General features: G+C 35.6%; 1 protein-coding gene across 1 annotated transcript; it reads right to left on the reverse strand.

Annotated features, from left to right (window-relative positions):
- Positions 1-36: 36 nt before the first annotated feature.
- On the reverse strand, positions 37-21,439 carry il12rb2l (interleukin 12 receptor, beta 2a, like). The gene is made up of 15 exons (XM_053514716.1): positions 20,843-21,439; positions 19,689-19,970; positions 17,644-17,776; positions 13,119-13,273; positions 12,852-12,997; positions 12,536-12,686; positions 9,612-9,682; positions 9,184-9,502; positions 6,976-7,170; positions 5,761-5,862; positions 4,877-5,014; positions 4,344-4,484; positions 3,890-3,968; positions 3,640-3,727; positions 37-1,607 (listed from the first exon to the last, which is right to left on the reverse strand). The coding sequence occupies exons 1-15, from the start codon at positions 20,919-20,921 to the stop codon at positions 1,275-1,277; spliced, it is 2,412 nt and encodes an 803-aa protein (XP_053370691.1). The 5' UTR covers positions 20,922-21,439; the 3' UTR covers positions 37-1,274.
- Between the last annotated feature and the right edge of the window lie 747 nt (positions 21,440-22,186).

The raw sequence follows: 22,186 nt of genomic DNA on the forward strand, positions 1-22,186 counted from the left end.
AAAAAGAAAAAACATACTTTTTCCACAAAGTCTTACAAAACCTTTGACATTCTCTTGTCAATTTTAATAAAAGTTTCTAATACATTTTGTCAAGTATAATTTTCCATAATGTTTAGAAAAATACATTGATTTGAGTAAAATATGCATTCCTCTGTAAGACAAAAAAAAAGTTAGAAATAAAAAATATGACACTGTGATACAGTCATTAAATGACTGTATAAGTTTTGTAATACTATAAAACACAAATTGCACATGGAAAAAGTTCAAGCCATGATTTTTACAGTCGGTAAGAGTCAGTCTGTCAGTTCCTGTAAATCCCTCTGTAGAGTCAGAGATGAATATATGCTGAAAAGGCACTTGTATCTTCCTTTGCTGGCTTGTACCAGTGGTCCATGAAGCGTTCCCAATCCAGTATATATGGCTTGAGAGTGATGTATCTACAGTTACTGTGCAAAAGTCTTAGGCACATGCAAATAAAGGCTGTACAGCAAGGATGTAAAAAAAATAAAAAATAAAAATTAAAGTTAGTCTTTGGTGTAACAACGCTTTGAGGATCCTTTAGTGTCACGTACAATTTGTACAGTTTTATAAGGAAATTAGCTACTACGTTTAATGAGCATCCTACAGAACAGTTCTTCTGAGGACTTTGACTGTTGCACCTACTTCTTTTTTGCATGCAAATCCCATCAGCTTTCATTTTGTTCTTTGCATAAAAAGTAGTTGCTTATATAATATGCTGCTTTCTTTTCTAGCACACAAATATTTTTCTGTAACTTTTAATTTTGTGTTGGAATACTGTTGGTTGAAAATCAGAAATGTTTTGTGCCAACTCAATAATAGTCATTAAAACAAATCTATAAAGAGCTTTACTAAAGCACATGATGCCTAAGACTTTTGCACAGTCCTGTATATCTATATCGATGTAAAACCACACAAGGTGTTATCCACAAGTAGCTATTTCTGATCAACTTCCAAACTGAACGCTACTCATGTGCAAAATTGACATATATTTTGTTATATATCTAGGCACATGTTCTTCCAAAAGATTGAAATGCATTGATGTGCATGAGGTTGTGCTCATTCTTTTAATTCTAAATGGCACATTAATGACACCTGAGTCAGCTGATTATGGCTGAGTTTCCTGATGCTTTTTACAAAACATTCTGCATTGCAATAAATTTCAAGACCACCAAAATGCCTTTCATAACACATTTTAAATATAAAGGAAAAAAAGCTATGACAGGCCACAATCATTTCCAGGCACTTTAGAAGATTCATGCATCCACAGTGATGGGCAAAAAATGTTTTTCATAGTCGGAAGGAAACGGCTCCTCGTCCCACTCACTGTCTTCATCTTCCCTGCCTTCCTCATCACTGGTGTCAATCATTTGGCTGTATTCTTTTTGATGCTGTAGCATGGAATTGTTTCGCTCTAACACCCCAAGTCTTTGCAACTCCTTTCCTCTGCTCTGTTCCTGTTCTCTGTGCTCCTCTGGCTGCTCCATCTCAGGTTCATGTTCAACTTCTGGCTCAGGAATTACCTCGATCTGAGAGATGGTTAGTCCATACTCCATGGAGGATGAAGTAACAGGCCATGAGTGCCAGAACTGTAAACACACACAATGTTAGTTATTACAAAGCAACTATAATAATCTTTCACAGCTGGTAAAAAGATCCCACATGCGTTTGCTAAATAAACACACTGGCAAAAGTAAAGGCACAAATTATTCACCTAAGTTAAAAGTAAAAACTCTTAGATTTACTTGAGGTGAATGTCTGAGAAAAATGTCCATCCAAAAATAACTAAATAAATAAATAACAACAAAAAAAGATCTGCCTTACACCATTCTTAATTTAATTACTTTAGTTAAAATATTTCTCAAATAAAAGCCAAGATAACAATAACTGATGATACAAACTTGCTGAATGCCAATAGTAATGTAATCATACATACTGCCTTGATAAATACAGTGTATGCAAGTGTATGCAGCAACAGATAAATTACAGTAATAGGTGTTTTATTCATTCTTACAATTAGATATCTTTAATAATAATAATAATAATAATAATAATAATCATAATAATAATTAACATTTTATTTTAAGAAACACACTTTTTTCATTTGTCTAACATGTACAGTTCATGCATTCAAGCATAATTACACATAACTGTAGTGATTAAAAGTCTAGTGAGTAATGGCAGTTTACCCGAAGAAATTATTAACTGAAAGCAACACTATTTTATTATGACAAATAACATAAGGTTAGAGGTTTGCACCTACACTAATTTATAGATTTTGTAAATCAGCTGTAAACACATTTACTTTTGAAGAGCCGATTTTGGTGTAGTCACACTACAACAAAAACATATCTAAGAAAGCAACAATATCTTAAATATGTGCAACAATATTTCTTGAATCTAAAATATTTAAATCATTTACGTTAATCAAACAATCTTATTCAACCTGTTGTAAATGTTTTTACATGTTATTTTTTTCTTTTTGTATAGAAATGAGTAAAAAAGTCTATACATTTTTAATAATTAAAAAAACACTCATAAAACACTGACACTAGGTAAAATTTGACTACAATATATTTAAGATATTTCACCTGCTAAGATGTAATTATATGCCCTTATTAAAGAAGATAAAATGTTTACAGCTGATTTGCTAAATGCATCAAGTATTTAATGTAATGAATGTACAGATTTGATGCAAAATTATTTCTAAAAGGCTGGATCTAAATTGCTATTCTGAATGATTGTACCAGCAATTGTACTTGTTTATAGTTTTGTGGTGAAAAAAGTTTCATGGTTAAATATTACACATTTGTGAAAGTGGTATATAAATATACATATATATATATATATATATATATATATATATATATATATATATATATATACACACACACACACATTTATAAATGTATAAAGGTATACAGCTGTTCTGGAAAAGTTCTTGCAAGAACAGTATTGTCAAGTGCATTTGGAAAACCCCATCAAGCACCATGATGAAACTGACTCTCATAAAGACCATCCCTAAAAAAGACGACCAAAACCTACCTCTGCTGCAGAGGAGAAGTTCATTTAGAGTTACCAGCATCAAAAATCACCAATTAACAGTCCACACTAAAACCTATATTTTGGGATTAAATGTTTGTCTGTCAGCTTCCAGGCAGTCAAAATGTAATTTTAAATTCAATAACTAGCTAAATAGTTTATTTGTCAATCCCTTGTGTTCTAGAAGAACAGCTGCAAATTATATAAACTAAATAAGGCCAAAGATTTAAAAATGCATGCCCACTATATCCTTGTGTGCACACCTACAACCTTTCGATTCCAGATTCACCCCATCCCGTTTCCTGTAATATTCTCCTGGAAAGGCTTTCTCCAGATTTTGGGGCACAGCTGTGAGGGTGTGAAAGGAAAATAAAATGCTACACCATAGACAGTAGCCAGTACAGTAAGCAGTGTAGCAGCTTACACATGTAGGAAAGTCAGGTGTCCATAAACCTTGGCCATATAGTCTACATAATTCAACAAATACTTACCAAGCTCTTTGTGAACTGATCCAGGAGAGTTAGAGTACACACAGTACAGTACACACAATACACTTAACATACTTAGAATCACTCTTACCTGATTGCTCATCTGTTTAAATGAGCTGCTGTTGATGGGGTCTGGAATTTTGTAGAACCACCTGGTTCCCTTACCTCTTGAACACCACCTTAAAAATCGATATCCATTCAGATTTTGCAATAATGGAACTAATTACATGTCATTGTCAAAAAATAACTTACAACATACAACCCAGATAACTTTATTAAGGTGATTTATTTAATTATATATTATATAAATTAAAGATATATGAAATTGATTTTATACTTACCACAAAACTAAAATGAATAAGGCCAAAGGGACAATAAAAACAATTATGACAATGCCCACTACTGCTGCCGTAATGTTGCCTGAAGAACAAAACAAAAGATTGATTACACATTATTTCCCATTCACAACACTAACATTTACAGCAGCATAAACAGGATTATTAAGGTAGGAAAATATATACAAGGTGAAATGATGTTTAATTAGAAGTTCACACACAGCTGCATCAGACTTTCTCTCATGTGACATGGCTTCGTGTTAAACTTATAAACGAATGACAGGACTAAAGAATTACTACAGGATTAAGAACAGACTGCGTGAATATAACCAAGGTCAATTTAAAGTGAAGCTGCAGAATTTAACTTTATTAAGGCTATTTGAGCATTATAGCACTCTGGTTAGCATAACTGACAAATCTGTAGAAACAGGAAAAGAGGCTGTTAAGGCGAGAGAGCTACCAGGGGAAGATGTGGTAAAGTAGGAAGTTGCATTCTTTCCCTCTCCAGCACTTGTTACAGCGGTGATCCACACTACATACTGCTGACCAGGATACAGATTATTGACCTGGAGACTGCTCTGATTGCTGCTCACGTTGTACACTGTGTAAAAGACAAAAGCCAATTACTCATAAAAAAACCCAAACTATTATTTCTTGCTATTTCTGAAAAAAAAGCCCAAAAGTTCTCATTAATACCAGAGCTGAGATGGTAATATTAAATCATTATAAAAATGATGGACTGTTTAGAGAATTGCATGAATGAGCAGGTGTACAGGTGTTTCTAAAAGATTTTAGGGAGTGTATAAACCTATTTGTGGTTGCATTTAATTATTAATTTGTTAAAGTGAACAAAGAGTTGGTCTATTTGTTAAATGGTGTAAAAAAAAAAGTTTTTTATAAAACATCTACTGAACTGGCTGGTACACCAGGCAACAGTAAATTAAAAACTTTTTTTTCCTGATTGGACTTTGCACAGTTATGTACTGTACTTACCAACCGCATCATGAGAAAAGCCCACTTGGTATAGCAAGATACGTCCTTGGCTAATATTAAGAGGAATAGGCGTCCAGGTCAGGTTTGCACTAGTCGGAGAGGTAGGTACAGCTTGGAAGTCTGTGACTTCTGGAGGCACTGCAGAAGAAGAAATGTTTTAGTGACAGAGCTTCCATAACAAAAAACAAATGACAAGACAAAACAGCATGACACAAAAAAAAAGTTTACATGAAATGGAGTAGGGTGTGAGATACTTTTTTAAATAAGTTACATAAATATCTGAAATCTGTGGTATTATACAGTATATCGCCCTGTGGTACTGTTCACAATATTGCACATATATTTATTGACAGTTGGAATGATGTTTAACAGTTCATGAGGTAGATTGCCTGGGGAAAAAAACTGTTTTTGTGCCTAACTGCTATAAATTAAATTCCAGCGGCATTCAAGTCAAACCCGAAAAGAATAACAAAACACATCTACGAAAGTAAAAACCAACTTAATTTTTTCTATATAATCTCCTGCTACACTAATGCACTCATCCCAGCATTGCACTAGTGCTTTGATACCATCAAGGTAAAAGGTTTCCTTAGTACGCCGTAGCCATGATTGGATCTTAGGTGTTCTGATAAACCTTTATGGTATCAGAGCTTTAGTGAAACGCTGGGATACGTGCATTATTGTAGCAGGGGCTTATATACAGAACTAAAGTTAATTTTTACTTTCATAATCGTGGTGCTGTTTTACACAATCAGAAGCACAGATTTTTTTTTTACATGAAAGCACCTTGTACAACTCCAAAAATATTAAGTCAATAAAGTCAAATGGCTACTATTATCTGAAGCAAATCTATGAATGAAATTAAGATATTAAGTAATGTATACCTCCTTCAACAGTGTAGGCAATGACAGACTTGAGTAAACAGCTGCTGTTGTTGACAATAGCAAACAGAGACACATTGTAGGCTGTGTAGTTTGACAGTTGACCTGAAGATGGAGACAAAGGTTACATGTGAGACAACAAGCTACACCATCACCCTGACCTCTGAACATCATTGACATCATTTCAATAACTACCTGGACTCCATATTAACATCAATTAACATCAGCTATTATAGCTGAACTGCCTCCCACCCTACACACTGTATAAATGCAGATCATTTACTGCTTTTTGTTTCACCCAAATGAGGATGGGTTCCCTGTTGAGTCTGGTTCCTCTCAAGGTTTCTTCCTCTTACCATCTCAGGGAGTTTTTCCTTGCCACTGTCGCCCTCGGCTTGCTCACCAGGGACAAACTGACCATTTTGATTCATACAAATTCACATTTCATACAAACCTAAATAATTCTTTTGACTATGTAAAGCTGCTTTGCGGCAATGAAAATTGCTAAAAGCGCTATACAAATAAAATTGAATTGAATTGAATTGAATTGACATCTGAGAACTGAATGAGCGCACTGTATGAGAAAGCCACTGTCTACTTTAGTCTATCTCAAAACAACGCGCACTCCTTCAGACCCAGGGGCAATATAGAGAATGGTTTTAGAAAGAATTTAGAAAGGAAAGCATCATCTTGAACTTATTTTTAACAACATAGTGATATATTATTATACAGTATAAAATGAGGAATTTGGTGGCTAAATACTAGTCATACCACATTTATAACAATTCCCCACACCCACAAAATATAATAAACAACAACAATAAATAATAATAATAAACACATTTAATTAGCACATATACAGTAAGACAAGATAACGGCTGGCTTCTTGACATCATGACCATTAAACTCTTATGCACTGTGTTCGAGAAGACCAAAGTACAGGGGAGCTTGTTCCTTCTAACTGTGCCAACCATGGTGATTTGCTTATTGAGGAGCTACTGGCTGACTTCAGAAGATCTCACACACACAGGACTAGACGTAGACTCCCATCTGGGCCTTTCGATTCCATTCTCCTTATTTACAGAAACCCTCCAAATCTGTTATCTCCTGTTAATATCTTTTTGACATCTAGCATGATAAACATGTAGAGCACTGAGACATAGTCCTAGCCGTGCGCAACCTTATAAAGTATTTTGCCGGGTCATTTTTCACACCTACCTGTGAGCTTAACAAAGGTCTGGGTTTTGTGCACCTTAACCCAGTTAAGGCATGGGCTGTGAGGTAGTCCAACTGGTTTATGCTGCACCACATATTCTTGTAAACTGTCAGAGAACGGAGGTTGCACTGACCAGGATACGTTAAGCTCTTGACTCTTTCCTCTGACCTCCAATGATATGGCTGGTTGCTGCAGATCTACCAAAACAAATTTTTCTATTAATATGTTTAGTGCATTACTAACTCCAGAAAACACACAGCCCCAATTCGTGTTTATCCTTAATAAAAGCACATGGACTCCATATTAACAACAATTAACATCAACTGTTATGCTGAACTGCCTGCCACCTAACACACAGTATGAATGCAGATAAATTTCTTCTTTCTGTTTCACCCAAATGAGGATGGGTTCCCTGTTGAGTCTGGTTCCTCTCAAGGTTTCTTCCTATTGCCATCTCAGGGAGTTTTTCGTTGCCACTGTTGCCCTCAACTTGCTCATTAGGTACTATCTGACCATTTTGATTCATACACATTCACATTCCATACAAACTTAAATAATTCTTTTGATTGTGTAACACTCCTTTGCGACATGACAATTGTTAAAAGCGCTATACAAATAAAATTAACCTGAATTGAATTTCTGTATGTGATTTATGCAAATGCTTGCTTTGTGTCCAACGATTTTTAATTGAATCTGGTACTAGGTGCCATGACTACTTATGCAAAAAATTGCATAAGGGTAAATCAAATTGAAACCCAACATCGTAGTGGGCCTCAAATGAAATTATGAAGATATTTAGGCTATAAAATTGGAAAAAAAACAACAACCAAAAAAAGAAAATAGCAGCAGTGCTGTGTGAACGCTGTTTAAAAGTTTCTTTCACACAGGGAGGAAACGCATGAACCCTGGCCAGCAAACCACAAACCTTTTCAAGAAATTCATAGAACAGCAGGCGAGAGTTCACTAGTTCACTCCATTGTTATGTCCACAAAAGAAAGTCAGTAGTAATATAAATAATCTTACATAGCTTATATATTTGTGTAGTACGGAAAGTGCCATGACGTCCTACGTAAAGAAAATGTCAGTGACTGTCACTTCACTGCAGTTTGGCCAGAAAACAAGAAACAAGTCATCATAACAGGAATGCATTAATGCACACATGCATACAGAGTAATTTGGCCATAGGCCATTTTATAGAAGTACAACAGTGCCAAAATTCCTCAAAGCAAAATAGAATGTTGAATTCATATTGAATTACATGAACTAAACATAAACGTGTTACACGTTGAGAATTTCAAGCATTATAAATGTTTATTTTTTTTTCATTCAGATCAAATTGCAATGCAGAACAATTCAAACGTATTTACTCCAACCAGTTTTTGTTCGGTTTATGTAATTCAACATTCTAGTTTGTTTGGAGGAATTTTGAAACTGTTATATGTACCATTTACCATACATACAGTACAAAGACACAAATAAAATAGGCAAGTATATATCTTATAGGGTTCTTACAAACTAATTAAATCCTCCCCTATGACAAATGTATCATTTTTCTTAAACCTTTTTTAAATTTTTTTTTTTAAAGTCTAAAATTTTCAAGTCTAGTGCCTTGGGCTTTGAGGAAGACTTCTTCCACTTAGAAATATCAAACAACAAAAATTCATGACTTGGCAATAAAATAAAAATGCTTCAACACCTAAACTTTTTTATTTATTAAAAAAATTCAAACTGACTGTTGAATCTCCCTTTCTCTGTAAAGGGTGTTTTGGGGGATTATTCAAGTCTTTAAGATTAAAGTACTCTCACTGCTGTGGTTTTGACGCCTTATCAGAACTCTGAACTAACATTTAACATTTTACTGGCAAGGGTTATCAGGTTTCAATATGCAAAAGTAAATGATCAAACAACAGTTCATTCATATGGTGCATGTTTGCTGATTTGCGTATTTTATATCATCTGGATTTTTTTGCAATGTGGGTAAAATGAGGGCTTATGTCTGTGTTGTTCATTAATTAACATTTTTAAAATGTCACTAAGACAAGTTTTGGATGATGTAAAATGCACTGATGATCTAACAGAACGATTACTGACCAAATGAAAATCGTAGATGCTATGAACAAAACCACAAGAGCAATAGCTAAATGCTAAAATTAGACCAGTAAGCGTTCAGCATTAGCGTCCTCACATTTTCTTCATTCTCAATGACTCACCAGTTCTGGGTAATGCAACATGTGCGGGACTTGACTTGCCCCCTGCTGCGTCAGCAGTCACTCCAATGCCCGTCACCTGCTTAACTGAAACACTGAGATGGCAGTAATGAAAACAGCTTTGCTCCTGTTCCTGAGGACATGTCACATAGCTCTGTTGCGCTTGTGGATCCAGGTTTAATGATTTATCCATTCTGCATTGTGCACACGTCTCTGCAGATGTGTATGCTGATTCAGTTATGTTCAACACAGAGCCATTGCTCAGTTTCATAGACACCTCGTAGCTGTTGATGTTCCCTCTAGCCTGCTGCTTGGGCAACTCCTAGACAAAAAAAACACAAACAACACAATGGTGTCAGGATCTTCCAAAAGAGTGAGAATTTGAAAGCCAAATGCTGACAGTGTATTCATAGTGTGTGGTAGAAATATACCTTCCACAGGATGGTGCATTCATCTGAAGTAGAATCGCAGTCACACCAAACATCAAGCGTTCCCGTCGGCGCTGAGGAAGTGGTTACAAAAGAAAACTCATATTATCTAACTGTTATCTCCCCTCTTCTGCTCTCCCCTATTCTGTTCTCTCTTCCACTCTCTTCCCTCTCTCCCCCTCTCTCTCTTCCCTCTCTCTGTCGAGCTACACATGTCGTTCCTGAGCTGCCAGTGATCCAGACTCCCTCTGCCCTCCGGATCTCAATTCAATTCAATTCAATTTTATTTGTATAGCGTTTTAGCAATTTTCATTGCCGCAAAGCAGCTTTACACAGTCAAAAGAATTATTAAAGAATTATTATTAAGAATTATTTAAGTTTGTATAATATTCTGATCTGTCTGACCCATCCTGGTGCCCCGCTTCTGGTTGGAGATCTCATTGCATGGATGCCCCGTGTGTCTCTTTGGAATGCGTCTGATGTCTGGGGATGGTTTCACTTTACCAAAAAGACGGTTCTGGCCTCAACTGGTGTTGACAGCTGTTTCTCTGAGGACTTGACTTGGCTACGGTTGCCCAATAGTTGATTGACAAGATTGCAATTGTCTCCAATAACTACCTGGACTCCATATTTACATCAATTAACATCAACTGGTATAGCTGAACTGCCTGCCATCTAACACACTGTATAAATGCAGATCAATTTCTGGGACAATCTGCTCATCTTGATTCATGCACACTTACATTCCATACAGACTTAAATAATTCTTTTGATTGTGTAAGGCTGCTTTGCGACAATGACAATTGTTAAATTATACATACAAATAAAATTGAATTGAATTGAATGTTCATATGGTAAACTTATATTGAGGACATCACTGTAAATACATATTATGAAAAATTAATTATTCATTATTAGCTACAAATACTTGACACTTTTACCGTCACATTTGTAGGGATGAGAATCACCAGTTGATACAATATTATCACGATACCTAGGCTTTGATTCGATTTATATTGCGATTCTTGTATTACAATTTTATGAATATTCAATATTTATTTTTCAGATTTTGTTATAATTCTAAACAAACTTAGCCAATAATTCACTCCTACTACACAGGGTGCTGTGCTGTGCAAATAGTTTGGAGCATGCCACCTGCCGGATTTTAAAGCCAGAGCAACATTTTTTTACCTTTTTTTACCCTACCCAAACTAGAGATGCGTTCCAATTCACGTTTATTCTTCAAAGGGTGTTCAGCCATGTTAAGTGTGATTCCAAACCGCAGGGAGTGAAAATGTTCAGTTCAAAAGGGAATTGGTGTAGGGGAAGCAATGTTCAGTTCAAAGGGAAATGGTGTTGGGAATGAGTAAACAACAGAAAAGGAAAAGGGAATGAAAACTTTCCCATAAGTCACTGCATCTCACTGGAGCGTGAAAAAAAGTTCGAAAAATGATTTATTTATCTATGACATCATATTAAAAATCATACGTTTTATAATAGTATCAGTTTTTGTATCGATAAATATTCTATATTTAATTTCCACAGCAGCAGCAACAGGTATCCGAGGTGCTTATGTCACCATGGTAACGCACAGAGAAAGTAACCTCACTGCTGGTGAGTTCGCAGGGTATTCCAAATGGTGGAGTTTTGCTGTGGGAAGTTCTATTCACAGAGATTCACTACAAACAAAGTGTGAAGTACACTTCGGAATGAAACGCAGCCCAAAACACTGTCTCCAGAGGCTTGTACAGAGGGTACTATGCATGATGGGTGCATTGCTCCATGAGCTTCGCTTCCCTTCTCTGATGCTCCCATCATACTGGAATTGGGTCAACCTTGTCTGTTGTTTAGTTCTAGTTCTCCAAAGTCCAGTCTTTACATTAATAACAAATTCAATCCTTTTTTTCTGATTTGTCTTCACTAAAAAGTAGTTTTGTTATGGTCACATAGCTGTTTAATGACAGTCCTTGACACAGTGTGCATGTGTGTTTGTGTGTGTGTGTGGAAATGCTCATACTCTCTCTATTAAACATAACTGTGATTTTTACTGTAAATATTTATGATAAAACTTGGTCAAGCATCTAAATAACCTCTGACCTTTTTTTTTTTTGGCAATCTTCTTAGTTGTTTTCCTTTTCTTAATACAGGCCCTTCTAAAATTGTGACTTTTATTTGGCTTGGCATTGTGAATACTTTATTGACCACCTTAAAAAAATTGTTCAGTTTTAGTCTAAAGTAAAATAGAAAAGTCATAGAAATCCTACAAACATTCAACCACTTGTCCCTGAAATATCAAGCTATTGCAAATCTCGAATCTGAGACAGACACACAGAAAGACTGACAGCAGATCAGCAGCAACTTCACATGTCTAACAGCAAGGACGCTATAGTAGAAAAGCTTTTTTCAGATATTTGACCTTAGCATGACCTTCCTCATGTTTGAATCAATTCTGAATTCCTAATCGAGTCAATTGCTGATTAAAATTATATTATATTATATATAAATTATCCAAACATTCAGCTATTAATTTTTACGATTGCAGTGCTAATAGCAAGCTTAGACAGATGACAGAATGGACGACCTGACCTACTGTATCTATCACTCAATGCAAAGATGTATATAGTGTATATATATATATATATGTATATAAACAGGTGTAAAAATGCCAGCACTCTCAGCCAGTGTGTGGTCTATGATTTCTGCCTCTGACAGTACCTTAATCTCAGAGATGTGACAGACACTAAAACACTGGTGTCAACACAGGCTCATAGTGTCCCGGTACTGTACAACAATCTTACAACAAGACACTAAATCTACTAGACATAACCCAGAACTTTCTATACGAGAACAAGAACTGCAGACTAAAGTCCATCATATTCTAAAGACATTTTCTCTCTTTATTGCTATTTGTTTTTTCAATAACTGACCTGCAGCAGGAGATTTAGCAGTGTACTCTGAGCTCCAGTCACTCATCACTGGTCTCTCGTCAGAAACATGCCTACAGCGGATGCGAAAGTTGTATGTGGTGAAAGGCTCGGCCTCATCTAATAAAAAGCTTGTATCAAAAGTGTCCTCAACCTACAAAAATCACACAAACATGCACACAAAAAGTACAATAAAACATGCATCACCACCTATTTAAACAATAAAATGTAATTAAAATTAGAATTCAAAAACAAAGACTAAATTCAAATAGTTAGTTTTTGAAAAAACTCTTTTATTCTCCGCCCCTTTCTGACTCACCTCTGTCCAGGCCTGGTCACACTGCTTCTTGTACTGGACCTTACACGGCCATTGATTGGACAAGTATCCTTGGTCCTTGTAGTTCCAAAAAATCTCCAAAGCTTCAGAAGCATCATGATGGGTAATGGAAGGAGGTGCTGGCTGGCCTGGAAAAGACAGAGAGAGAGAAGGAGACAAATAAAGTACAAATAAACCAATTAAATTATATGTAAAATGTTTTAGAAATGAAACCAGTGTCAGATGAAAGTTTATATTCAAAGAACTCACTGATACTCTCGGTGTTGGTTATGAGGGTTTCTGAATCGATCTTCCCCAAAATGTTTGCTGCGGAAACCCACACCTTAATGTCACCATGAGATGGGTATTTATCCCGTGGAATAATGCCTCTGTCTTTCTGCCCTACGTTTATAGAGCCACTGTACCTGCATTAAAATGCACACTGTTAACACACACATACAGTACACACACTAGAACAAGATTCATCTGCAACAGTAATTTGGTTTGCATTAACTGACATGTCCACTTTAAAACCCATATTTGATGCATTATATCATATTGTACCTTAAACTAAAAATAATCTGAGTTGACTTTTGGTTAAGGTCAAACGTTTGGTTTCTTATAATCAAAAATATCAGTTCTTCGTAATTTACAACTTAATTTCAACGTAATATGCAAACATTTCGCGTATTATTTCCGACTTATCTCGAAACGTTTTGACTCAAACATTTGACTTATCTCAAAACATTATATAACTATCTCGACATGTTATGACTTCTTGTAATTCTGACTTATCCGATTATGGAAAAAAAGTCCCCTCAACTTCAATTCCTGTTTTTAGTTAGCCTGGCTCAAATAACAGTGATAATTGGGTAGTCCTCACCAACGTCTATAACAAACAAATAACCAAAAAAAAAAAAGAAATATTTCAATGAAAAAAAGGAGAAAAAGTTAATCAACATTTGGAAACCAGCTGGAAAAAAAAACTTCAACTTTTAATTCAGTAACATGCAGCAACCTGGAAGTTTTTTTTGTAGGTGATTATCAGTCTCTTACATCTCTTTATCTTTTTTTCAGTTACATTGATTTATGCACAGCTGTATTTGGATCCACCCACATCTTCTACACAGGGTTTACTTGCCTTCATTTTTTTAAACTTCTTTAGCAGTCCAAATGTTGTTTTAATGATGTGTTTGGGATCATTGTCCTGTTGCATGACCCAATTGTGCTGCAGCTTAAGACGCTATATATGTATTTTTTGAGTTCATTGTTGGGTCTATGATTGCATGTTTTACAGTTCACGTGTCTACAAAACAAGCTCGCCAGCTGTTATGAGGTTATGAGGTTGGTGACGATATGCTGTGTTAGATCATCATGCACAGTGCCATGGTTAGCAAACATCTAACCAGTCTAAAAGAACTTCAAGTGTTAATACAATTTGTTTATATGCAAGTTTGCTTATCTAGAGTAGGTCATGCTCTATACTCTTGCTAAAGAGAACACTTTTTGCAGCTACTCTTCCATAAGGTCATAAATCTGATTGTTCTTTAGTGTACTTACAGAGGCCTGTAAGTCATGTGATGTAGCTCTTGGGGCTTGCATTCAACTGTTCTTTGGCTACATCTCTGTCCTTTGGCTGAATTTACTGTGACCTCCTCTAACGTGAAGACATGCATGTGCCTTCAAGGCCCTTAGTTTGAAAACAATCCATCTTATTGTAGAATGATGCATTTCCAATTATTTGGAGATGGCCTTATAACCAGTCCCAGATTTATAAGCACTAACAGTAGCTTTTCTGTGGTCATGAGTCATATTGTTTCTGCTTAGCATGATGCACCCACACCCATGAGTGCTCTAGACAACCAAACCGCCAAATGTTCTGCTTTCATAGAAGTAATCACACTTGACTAACTAAGGTTGTGCTTTTTGTTATTAATGCTGACTGCTATTTACACTCTTAATGATTGTAGACATGGGGAGGGTGTACTATTTTTCCTTCATCTGGTTTCCAAAACTTGGTTTACTTTTTGGGAAAAACATTTATTGTCATCTGTCATTTTTTTAATTGTTATTTGCTGTTTCTTATTTGTGTTATATCAGACGTCTAATTAGTTTGTGAGATAGTGTACTTTTGATGAGACTCATTAGATACTGTACATCATCATCTAGGCCTTCCCTATGTCATGTTGTAAAATTATTTTCAAAATTGAGCTGTCTTTGGAAGGAAGAATGGCATTGTGAAAATAATAAAATAAGTTTTTCATTGCAGAAAAAAAGTAGCAGTAAAAACTTTCTAACAGCAGCCTATTTTGTGTTTTGAGAGGCACACTGATTTTATATGTGTAATCACTCATTTAAACATATGCATCATCAATAATCAGAACTATAATCAACAAAATTCATATGTTTGAAAAAGTAAATAAATCCTGTATCTCTTCTGAGTGTCCGGCAAGGATTATAGCCGAACTATCAAGATTCTAAGTAGCTAAATATAAAACTATTTTACTATACCCAGACAGCACACATACAGCACGTCCGTCTCCTATTACTAACGTCTGACAAGCATCCACAATATGCTGCTGACATATTTGAGTGTTTGTTAATTTGCAATATGCCGCTGCGATGCCTGCATTTAATCCAAAATGCCCACTAGACAATTTTTGGGTGACAAATCAAAGATAATACTATCCAAGTTGAAAAAAATTACATCTAAACATAGCTTCTGCATTTTTTCCCTTTTACTTTCCTCTCTACACCATTCTCACGAATCATCCTTCGCATTAGATGGTCCCACTTCCCCTTGCGATGCAAAAAGAACTTTAGATCTGACTGTTTCCAAAGGGAAGTTAACTTAAGAAGAAGTAATGTCTTGTGTTGTTTTATGCTATACATGCCTAGCGACTACGGATTTTTCAGGTCACGCGTGAACGCAATGACGCATATAACCAGCGATGCGGAGCTGAAAGCGTCTGCATTCGCGTACTTGCATGCATCATGTGTTAGGCCATGTTAAGGGCTTTAGTCTTTGGATTTCTGGATCTTATATAGATTGATCTACCAGCCAGCAGTCATTTTGGTAACCAGCCCTTTTTTTTTTTAAAGAATGGTTCATCACATGTGATGGCCAATACGAGCAGTGCTGTACACGCTGTTTGCAAAACAAACTCAGACAGATCCAGACATTCAAAGACTAAAGCTATTAATCTGGCTAAAAGAAACAGATAAAACGATAAATATATGGTGGCAAAGTGATTCAGGCTCTGGGTTGCTGATTGGATGGTCGGGGTTCGATCTTTGCCGGGTTGCCACTAAACAAGGAAGCGAGTGACGTAAATGATTATCTGGGAGGATGGTGTAGAGTTGTTGATAAAAGGGAGAAGACATCTCTAACGCTCTCAGTGTTACATATTGCCGATACCTTGTAGTGTTACATCTTGGCGAAAGTTTGTATACAGGGTTGACATTGGTCAGACACAATATACAGTATGTGTGCTGTTAGGGTTAGATCATAAATCTTTGAAAAACATAAATAAAATTATTTGAGAAATATAAACATTATAAGGCTTTTTATTCAGCTGCACTGTTTACTTACATTTTCTTGCAGTGTGTAAGTATCAACGTCTTTAATAAAGACTGACCAGTTTAAAAAAAAAAGCGATATCAGCCAACTTGACAAAACGCATCTGTTGAGCAGTTGCAAGCCCATACATAAACCAGCTCTCCCACACTTTAAAACCGAGTGTGTACAGTGGTGATGCTGTGATTAGAGGCTTATCTTTTCCACCCACTTTATAACTGAAATATCTCCATATTTTAATTTGGGCAACCTTATTACCGTAGCAATCCCTTCAAGACAAGTCTCTGAATAAAACTAAAAAAATAAAAAATGCTCCGCTCTCACTACTGTTCCTCATGACTCACTTATTTATATGGCTGATTACAAACTCATAACAAAGTCAGTTTTTTTCCTGTATTTCACACTCACATTACTGCTATTAGCACTGTGGTTAAAGAGACTGATCCCTATTAGTCAGACCATATAGACATACGCATAAAAGTATTAATTATTTAAAAATGCTGGTATAGAACGGTTCTCAAAAGTCTAGTACCAACACCATTGCACACTATCCAGATACTACCTCAACTGCTTTCCTCCTGTAAATAAAAGGTACAGCTAAGTAATCAATGTCTCAAGACCAAGAGCAACCACAATAGTTTCTTTATAAATGACAGTATTTAGAATTCATTAACTTAAATAATTTTATTTATTTTATAATACGTTTTGCATTTAGAAGTCTGGGATTTATATATTTTTTGTAACTAAAGTAAATGACATATTTCAACATAAAATTAAATCATAGTTTTAAGGGGAAAAAGTTACTATTTTGAGATATAAATGATTAATTTGATACAAATGTTGAATAAATAAACCATATTTTGTGATGAAAAAATATCAGATCTTTTAGTTCATTAATCCATATTTGGAGAAAAGTAAAAAGTCTGATGTACTGCAGCCAAAAATAAAGTAAATAATATGATATGCAGGATTTTTTGTACAATAAACAATACAATACATACACAAGTATCTTTAGTAGTTTTGTAACATCTGTAATAAATAACTATAATTTATATAATTAATTTTAATATTAGCTACTATCAAAAGCTTCTTTAACACATTTTATATTTAAGATGTTTAACGTTTCTAGTGCTGTATATCCTTGTTTCCCTCTAAAGGCATTGCAACTTCACACCATGGCATGAAAAGTAATACCATGACAACATGAAAGAATTGTACCTAGGGTCATCATCAACATCTGTCCAGTGTAGGGTGAAGTCGGTTGGGATCAGTGGGTTACTTGACCATGTCCAGTTGCAATGTATATTTTTGTCCAGATCCTGATTTGGAATTAAGCAGGTAGGAGGGGGATCTGCAAAAACATAAAAAAAATAGTAGATAGGAATTGGTGGGAGCGTTAGAAGTATAATTATAACAATGTATAAGTAACAGGTGGGTTGCAATAAGAGTGGAGGAAGACAGAAAGTCCCTTCCCACATAAAAGTTAAATAATACTGCAGACCATGCACAACACAGTCGAACAGGAAGTTGTGTTATGTGGGCAAACTACAGGCCCATCTCAGTGTGCACGCGCTCACTCAATACACCCAAACAACTGTTCCACTTCAAAACCACCTCTGGTGTGTCAATATTTTTGAACGCATTACAAAATATAGATTTCTAAAGACTGACAGGCTTGGTAGTGTTGTTTTACACTGTCCTCTATGTCCTCTGTGCCCAGGCCTTTCTTTATTTCGCATAACGTCATTTTTATCTTGGTGTTATTTTTTTGTTTTACATTGATAAAAGTGTTTCCTTCCTTCTTTTTAGCCACACACAACACATGAACCATGCACATACCAAATACAAACAGTATGAGTCATTCTATATTTTCTGTACAAAGTTTTACAACAATCGTTTATAAAGGTTAACCCCAAAAATCAAGCTGTATGGATCAGTTTTAGCAACGCTGCACTGGTCAATGATCGATTTAAAACAAAAAAAAAAACAGCTGTTCATACAAAAGTCCTGCCAGAGAGTGACGATGAGGTTGGCTCAAGACAAACTGTGCATTTGGGTTTTTTAGACAAGTGAAGCAGACCCAAAGGTATCATTACTTTTAACATATAGACATAGTAACATAGTAATGCTAAATTGCTCTGACAGTAGTGCTGGCTGTAATTCAAATCTCAGGTTTACTATATCATTGTGCTCCCTGTAAAGTTGCCAACTTCTTTGGGGACATTCATGCCGGACACTCCCATAATTGGAGTTATATAACAAACACAGATATACAGCATAATAACTGCAATAACTGCTATAACTAACTTACTAACTTGTTACATCTTAAAGTTCTAGTATTGTTCATTAAATCTAATTGGTGATTATTTTCCTATAATATTTTCCATGTTACATACAGTAGTAAAGCACATAATAAAGTGTTGTATTCCTTAAATGTTATTTAAATCTTTTCTAAAATCTGAATCAACCAGAGATGACTGTCAGAGTTTTCACTTCATCTGTTCAGGTGAAAGAATGAATGAAAACCAAGAGTTCAAATCTGTGATCTGTCAAATGTGTCATTGTATCAAGCTTTACACATACTGTAAACTTAAATGTCCATGATATCAATGTGCAATCTTAGAGTGGGATGAATCAAAAACGTTTTTGGTTATTGTGGCCTTTTGATTTACCTTCTTGATTTCATTACAAATATTGACCTATACATTTCCTGTCCTTTCTTAGTCACAGTAGTTTTAGTGAAAATTAGCCACTCGACTAACACATGAACTATTATGTATGGATTCGTGCAAAACACTCAACCCCACATGAGACACTTCATGCTATCTATATTTTACAAGTCTTATATACTTTTACTTACTTATAAATAAATTCTGACTCTACTCTTTTAGGTAGTTTATCAACAATTAGGGCTTGTGAACTGATACATCATTGGATTCCCACTGGTCACATTTGAAAAAACTTTTATGGTGGCTCAAGCAGTACACTTCATGCATTGGGGATATTTAGACTTTAATATATGTTGAAAACAATCCATAACACATCTTCATTAATCATCACTACTAATTCCATAGCCATTTATGAGATAAGATATTCCTGCATAGTCAGGATACACAATAGTGTAGTTACACCTGAAAGAAATCTTTCTCACAAAGTTGCTTAACAAAAACAACAACAATACATTGTTCACCTACTTAATAATTTCTCAAGATTCTTTCACAGGATTAGTTCCATAAACTCAATAAAGCAGTGTTAATACTCACAGACTTCCTGTAGTATACAGGACAAAGGTATGTGCTCTGGCATGTGTCCTGGACAGAGCAGCTTACAGTCATGCCCATCTGTAAGCTCGCTAAAGCTCACATTCGTACGACTGCACTCAGTCTGAGAGACGTGCGCCGCTGGGTCAAGGAAGGGCACAAGAAGGGGACACAAGTCACATTTTAATGTGGATTCCTGAGAATCTGCTTGGCATTCGATGGACACATTGGAAGTGGGCGATGAAACTTTATGCCACCGGCATGAGACAGAAACTCCGTATGAGCCTGGATAAAGAGCAGACAATGAAATGTGTAAAGCATGAAAAAAAGCAAATGGTAAGAACAGAAGTGTCTGCAGCTAAGTTACTTCAGGAAGGCTGAGAGCCAACAAAAACCACACACGCACACACGTGCACACACATACACACACAGAGAAAATCCCCTTGTTTGTGTGACTTATCAGATTATATATATATATATATACACATGTCTGCGTGTGTGTGTGTGCGTGTACATACTGTACATAGTCAGGTCTGTCTTGCTGGTCCTGACAAACCATATCATGTTTCCCATACATTTTTTCATCATCATCATCATCATTTTTTCTATTATTTTCACATGGAATACTACTATAACCTTATAGTATACTCATATTATAATATTTTACTATCAACTGATTTATATGCTTATACTGATTATACACTGATACTAATTATAAGTATATATGATTATATACTTGTTTATGGGAAAGTGATTTCTAATAATTGCGTTTACTTTCTAAACTGTGGGTAAAATAAAGGACTCCTGTTTAATTGAGTTTTATATTATAAGATTAAAAAAGGAGGTGCAAACTCAAAAACCAGTGTCATTGAGATTTAATGGTTAATAGATGAAGAATAACTAATTAACTACTAATGACGGTTGCTAAATTGATACCGTGATCAGAGTATTAAATGATTATAAATGATTATAACAGATATAAATGTAGTGTAAGCTGTGACGAACTTAATGAATAAGTTGTAACTTTAAAAGCATAACGCAATATGGGAAACACCCAGCCTCCACTCCACTCCACTCCACTCGGAGTAACGTAGATACAGCAGTACGTCATATTTTAACATCAATCAAAAAAAATAAATATTTACTTATTTACTCACCATGAGGAAAGATCCAAATGATGTGTGCAGTAAGGAGAGGTATTAGGATTAGGGTTTGAGTTTGCCATACTGCCATCATAACTCACAGCATGGCACTCGCTTAACCAGCATAACTGACTCGACTGTTACTCCCGAGAGCGCAGCTTCTCCACTCACACCAGCAACACGCTCACAACCGCTTCATCAAACTGTTTCAAACTTTCCCGGAAATTATATGTAAAGTTGTCTACACGCAATTTTTTTTTCTTTTCGTCAATTGAAAAGTCGCTACAAAGAAAGAAAAAAGAAAAGAAAAAGTTAGTTTCCTTCATTCAAGTAAATGACTCAAGTAGGTCAGTCTCCCACCGCCAGCCCGCTCTCTCAGCTCTGTATTCTTCGCTCCGCATGTTTACACGCGTTCACTTCCGCCTGTACCAATCAACACATTTCCGGGGTTTATTGACCTGCAGCGTTTATCTTCTACACGCAAATGATGTCCGCTAAGCACTTTTATCGTCTTATACCTGTTTAGTTATTACAGTTGTAATCCCAAACAGTCAAATGATTTAAGAAACATGAGGCGTTTCACGGTTTAAAAAGACGACGTTTAGGACGTGAAACCCTTCACATTCAGGCCAAACTAAGTTCTTCTGTCCCGAAGAGCCGCTTGGCTTTCCGTCAGTGCTCTTACGGAAATTGACGTAGAACGCGAGATTGAAATTGCAGGACGTAAATAGATCAAACTTTTCGCAACCAATTCTTTTTTGGAGCCAGTGCTGTTTAGCTGTTTAACCATAACACGCTGTTAATACGTACTTTGTTGACTTCCCTTTTAAGGCTTTAAGAGCAATAAGGAGATAGATTGAGGAGAGGGTTTGCACGACTTTCACATCACATGGCCTAGTTCGTAATATTGTGTGCTTTACTTAACATTTCATTAAATGTTAAAAGGAAGTATTTCAATGTTTATATACTGTATATTTGTCTCTGGGATAGTTTCTTTAAAATTGTCATTTCAACATGTGCTTAAAGATGGGTGACAAATAGTCATACTAATCATGCAATCAACTTTGGTGCATGCATTTTACACAGATTAAAACCTTTAAATATTATGCCCAATATTAAATCTATGATATTAATATTATGTATCAATATTATATAGCCTTCCCTTGTGACACCAAAAAAGTCCTGTAAGTTGCACGGTCAGGCCTACATGGACCAGACTTGATCGTCGAGCACATTGGACAGATCTGGTGAATTTAGATCAGTTCACTGGTATATAATTGTAAATCAATTAATATAATTGTTAGTCAATGTTAATGTTTTTGATCATGTGAATCATAAAAAATGTGGGCGTCTGCTCTT

Source organism: Clarias gariepinus, chromosome 16 (genome assembly GCF_024256425.1).
Source record: "Clarias gariepinus isolate MV-2021 ecotype Netherlands chromosome 16, CGAR_prim_01v2, whole genome shotgun sequence".
NCBI lineage: Eukaryota > Metazoa > Chordata > Actinopteri > Siluriformes > Clariidae > Clarias > Clarias gariepinus.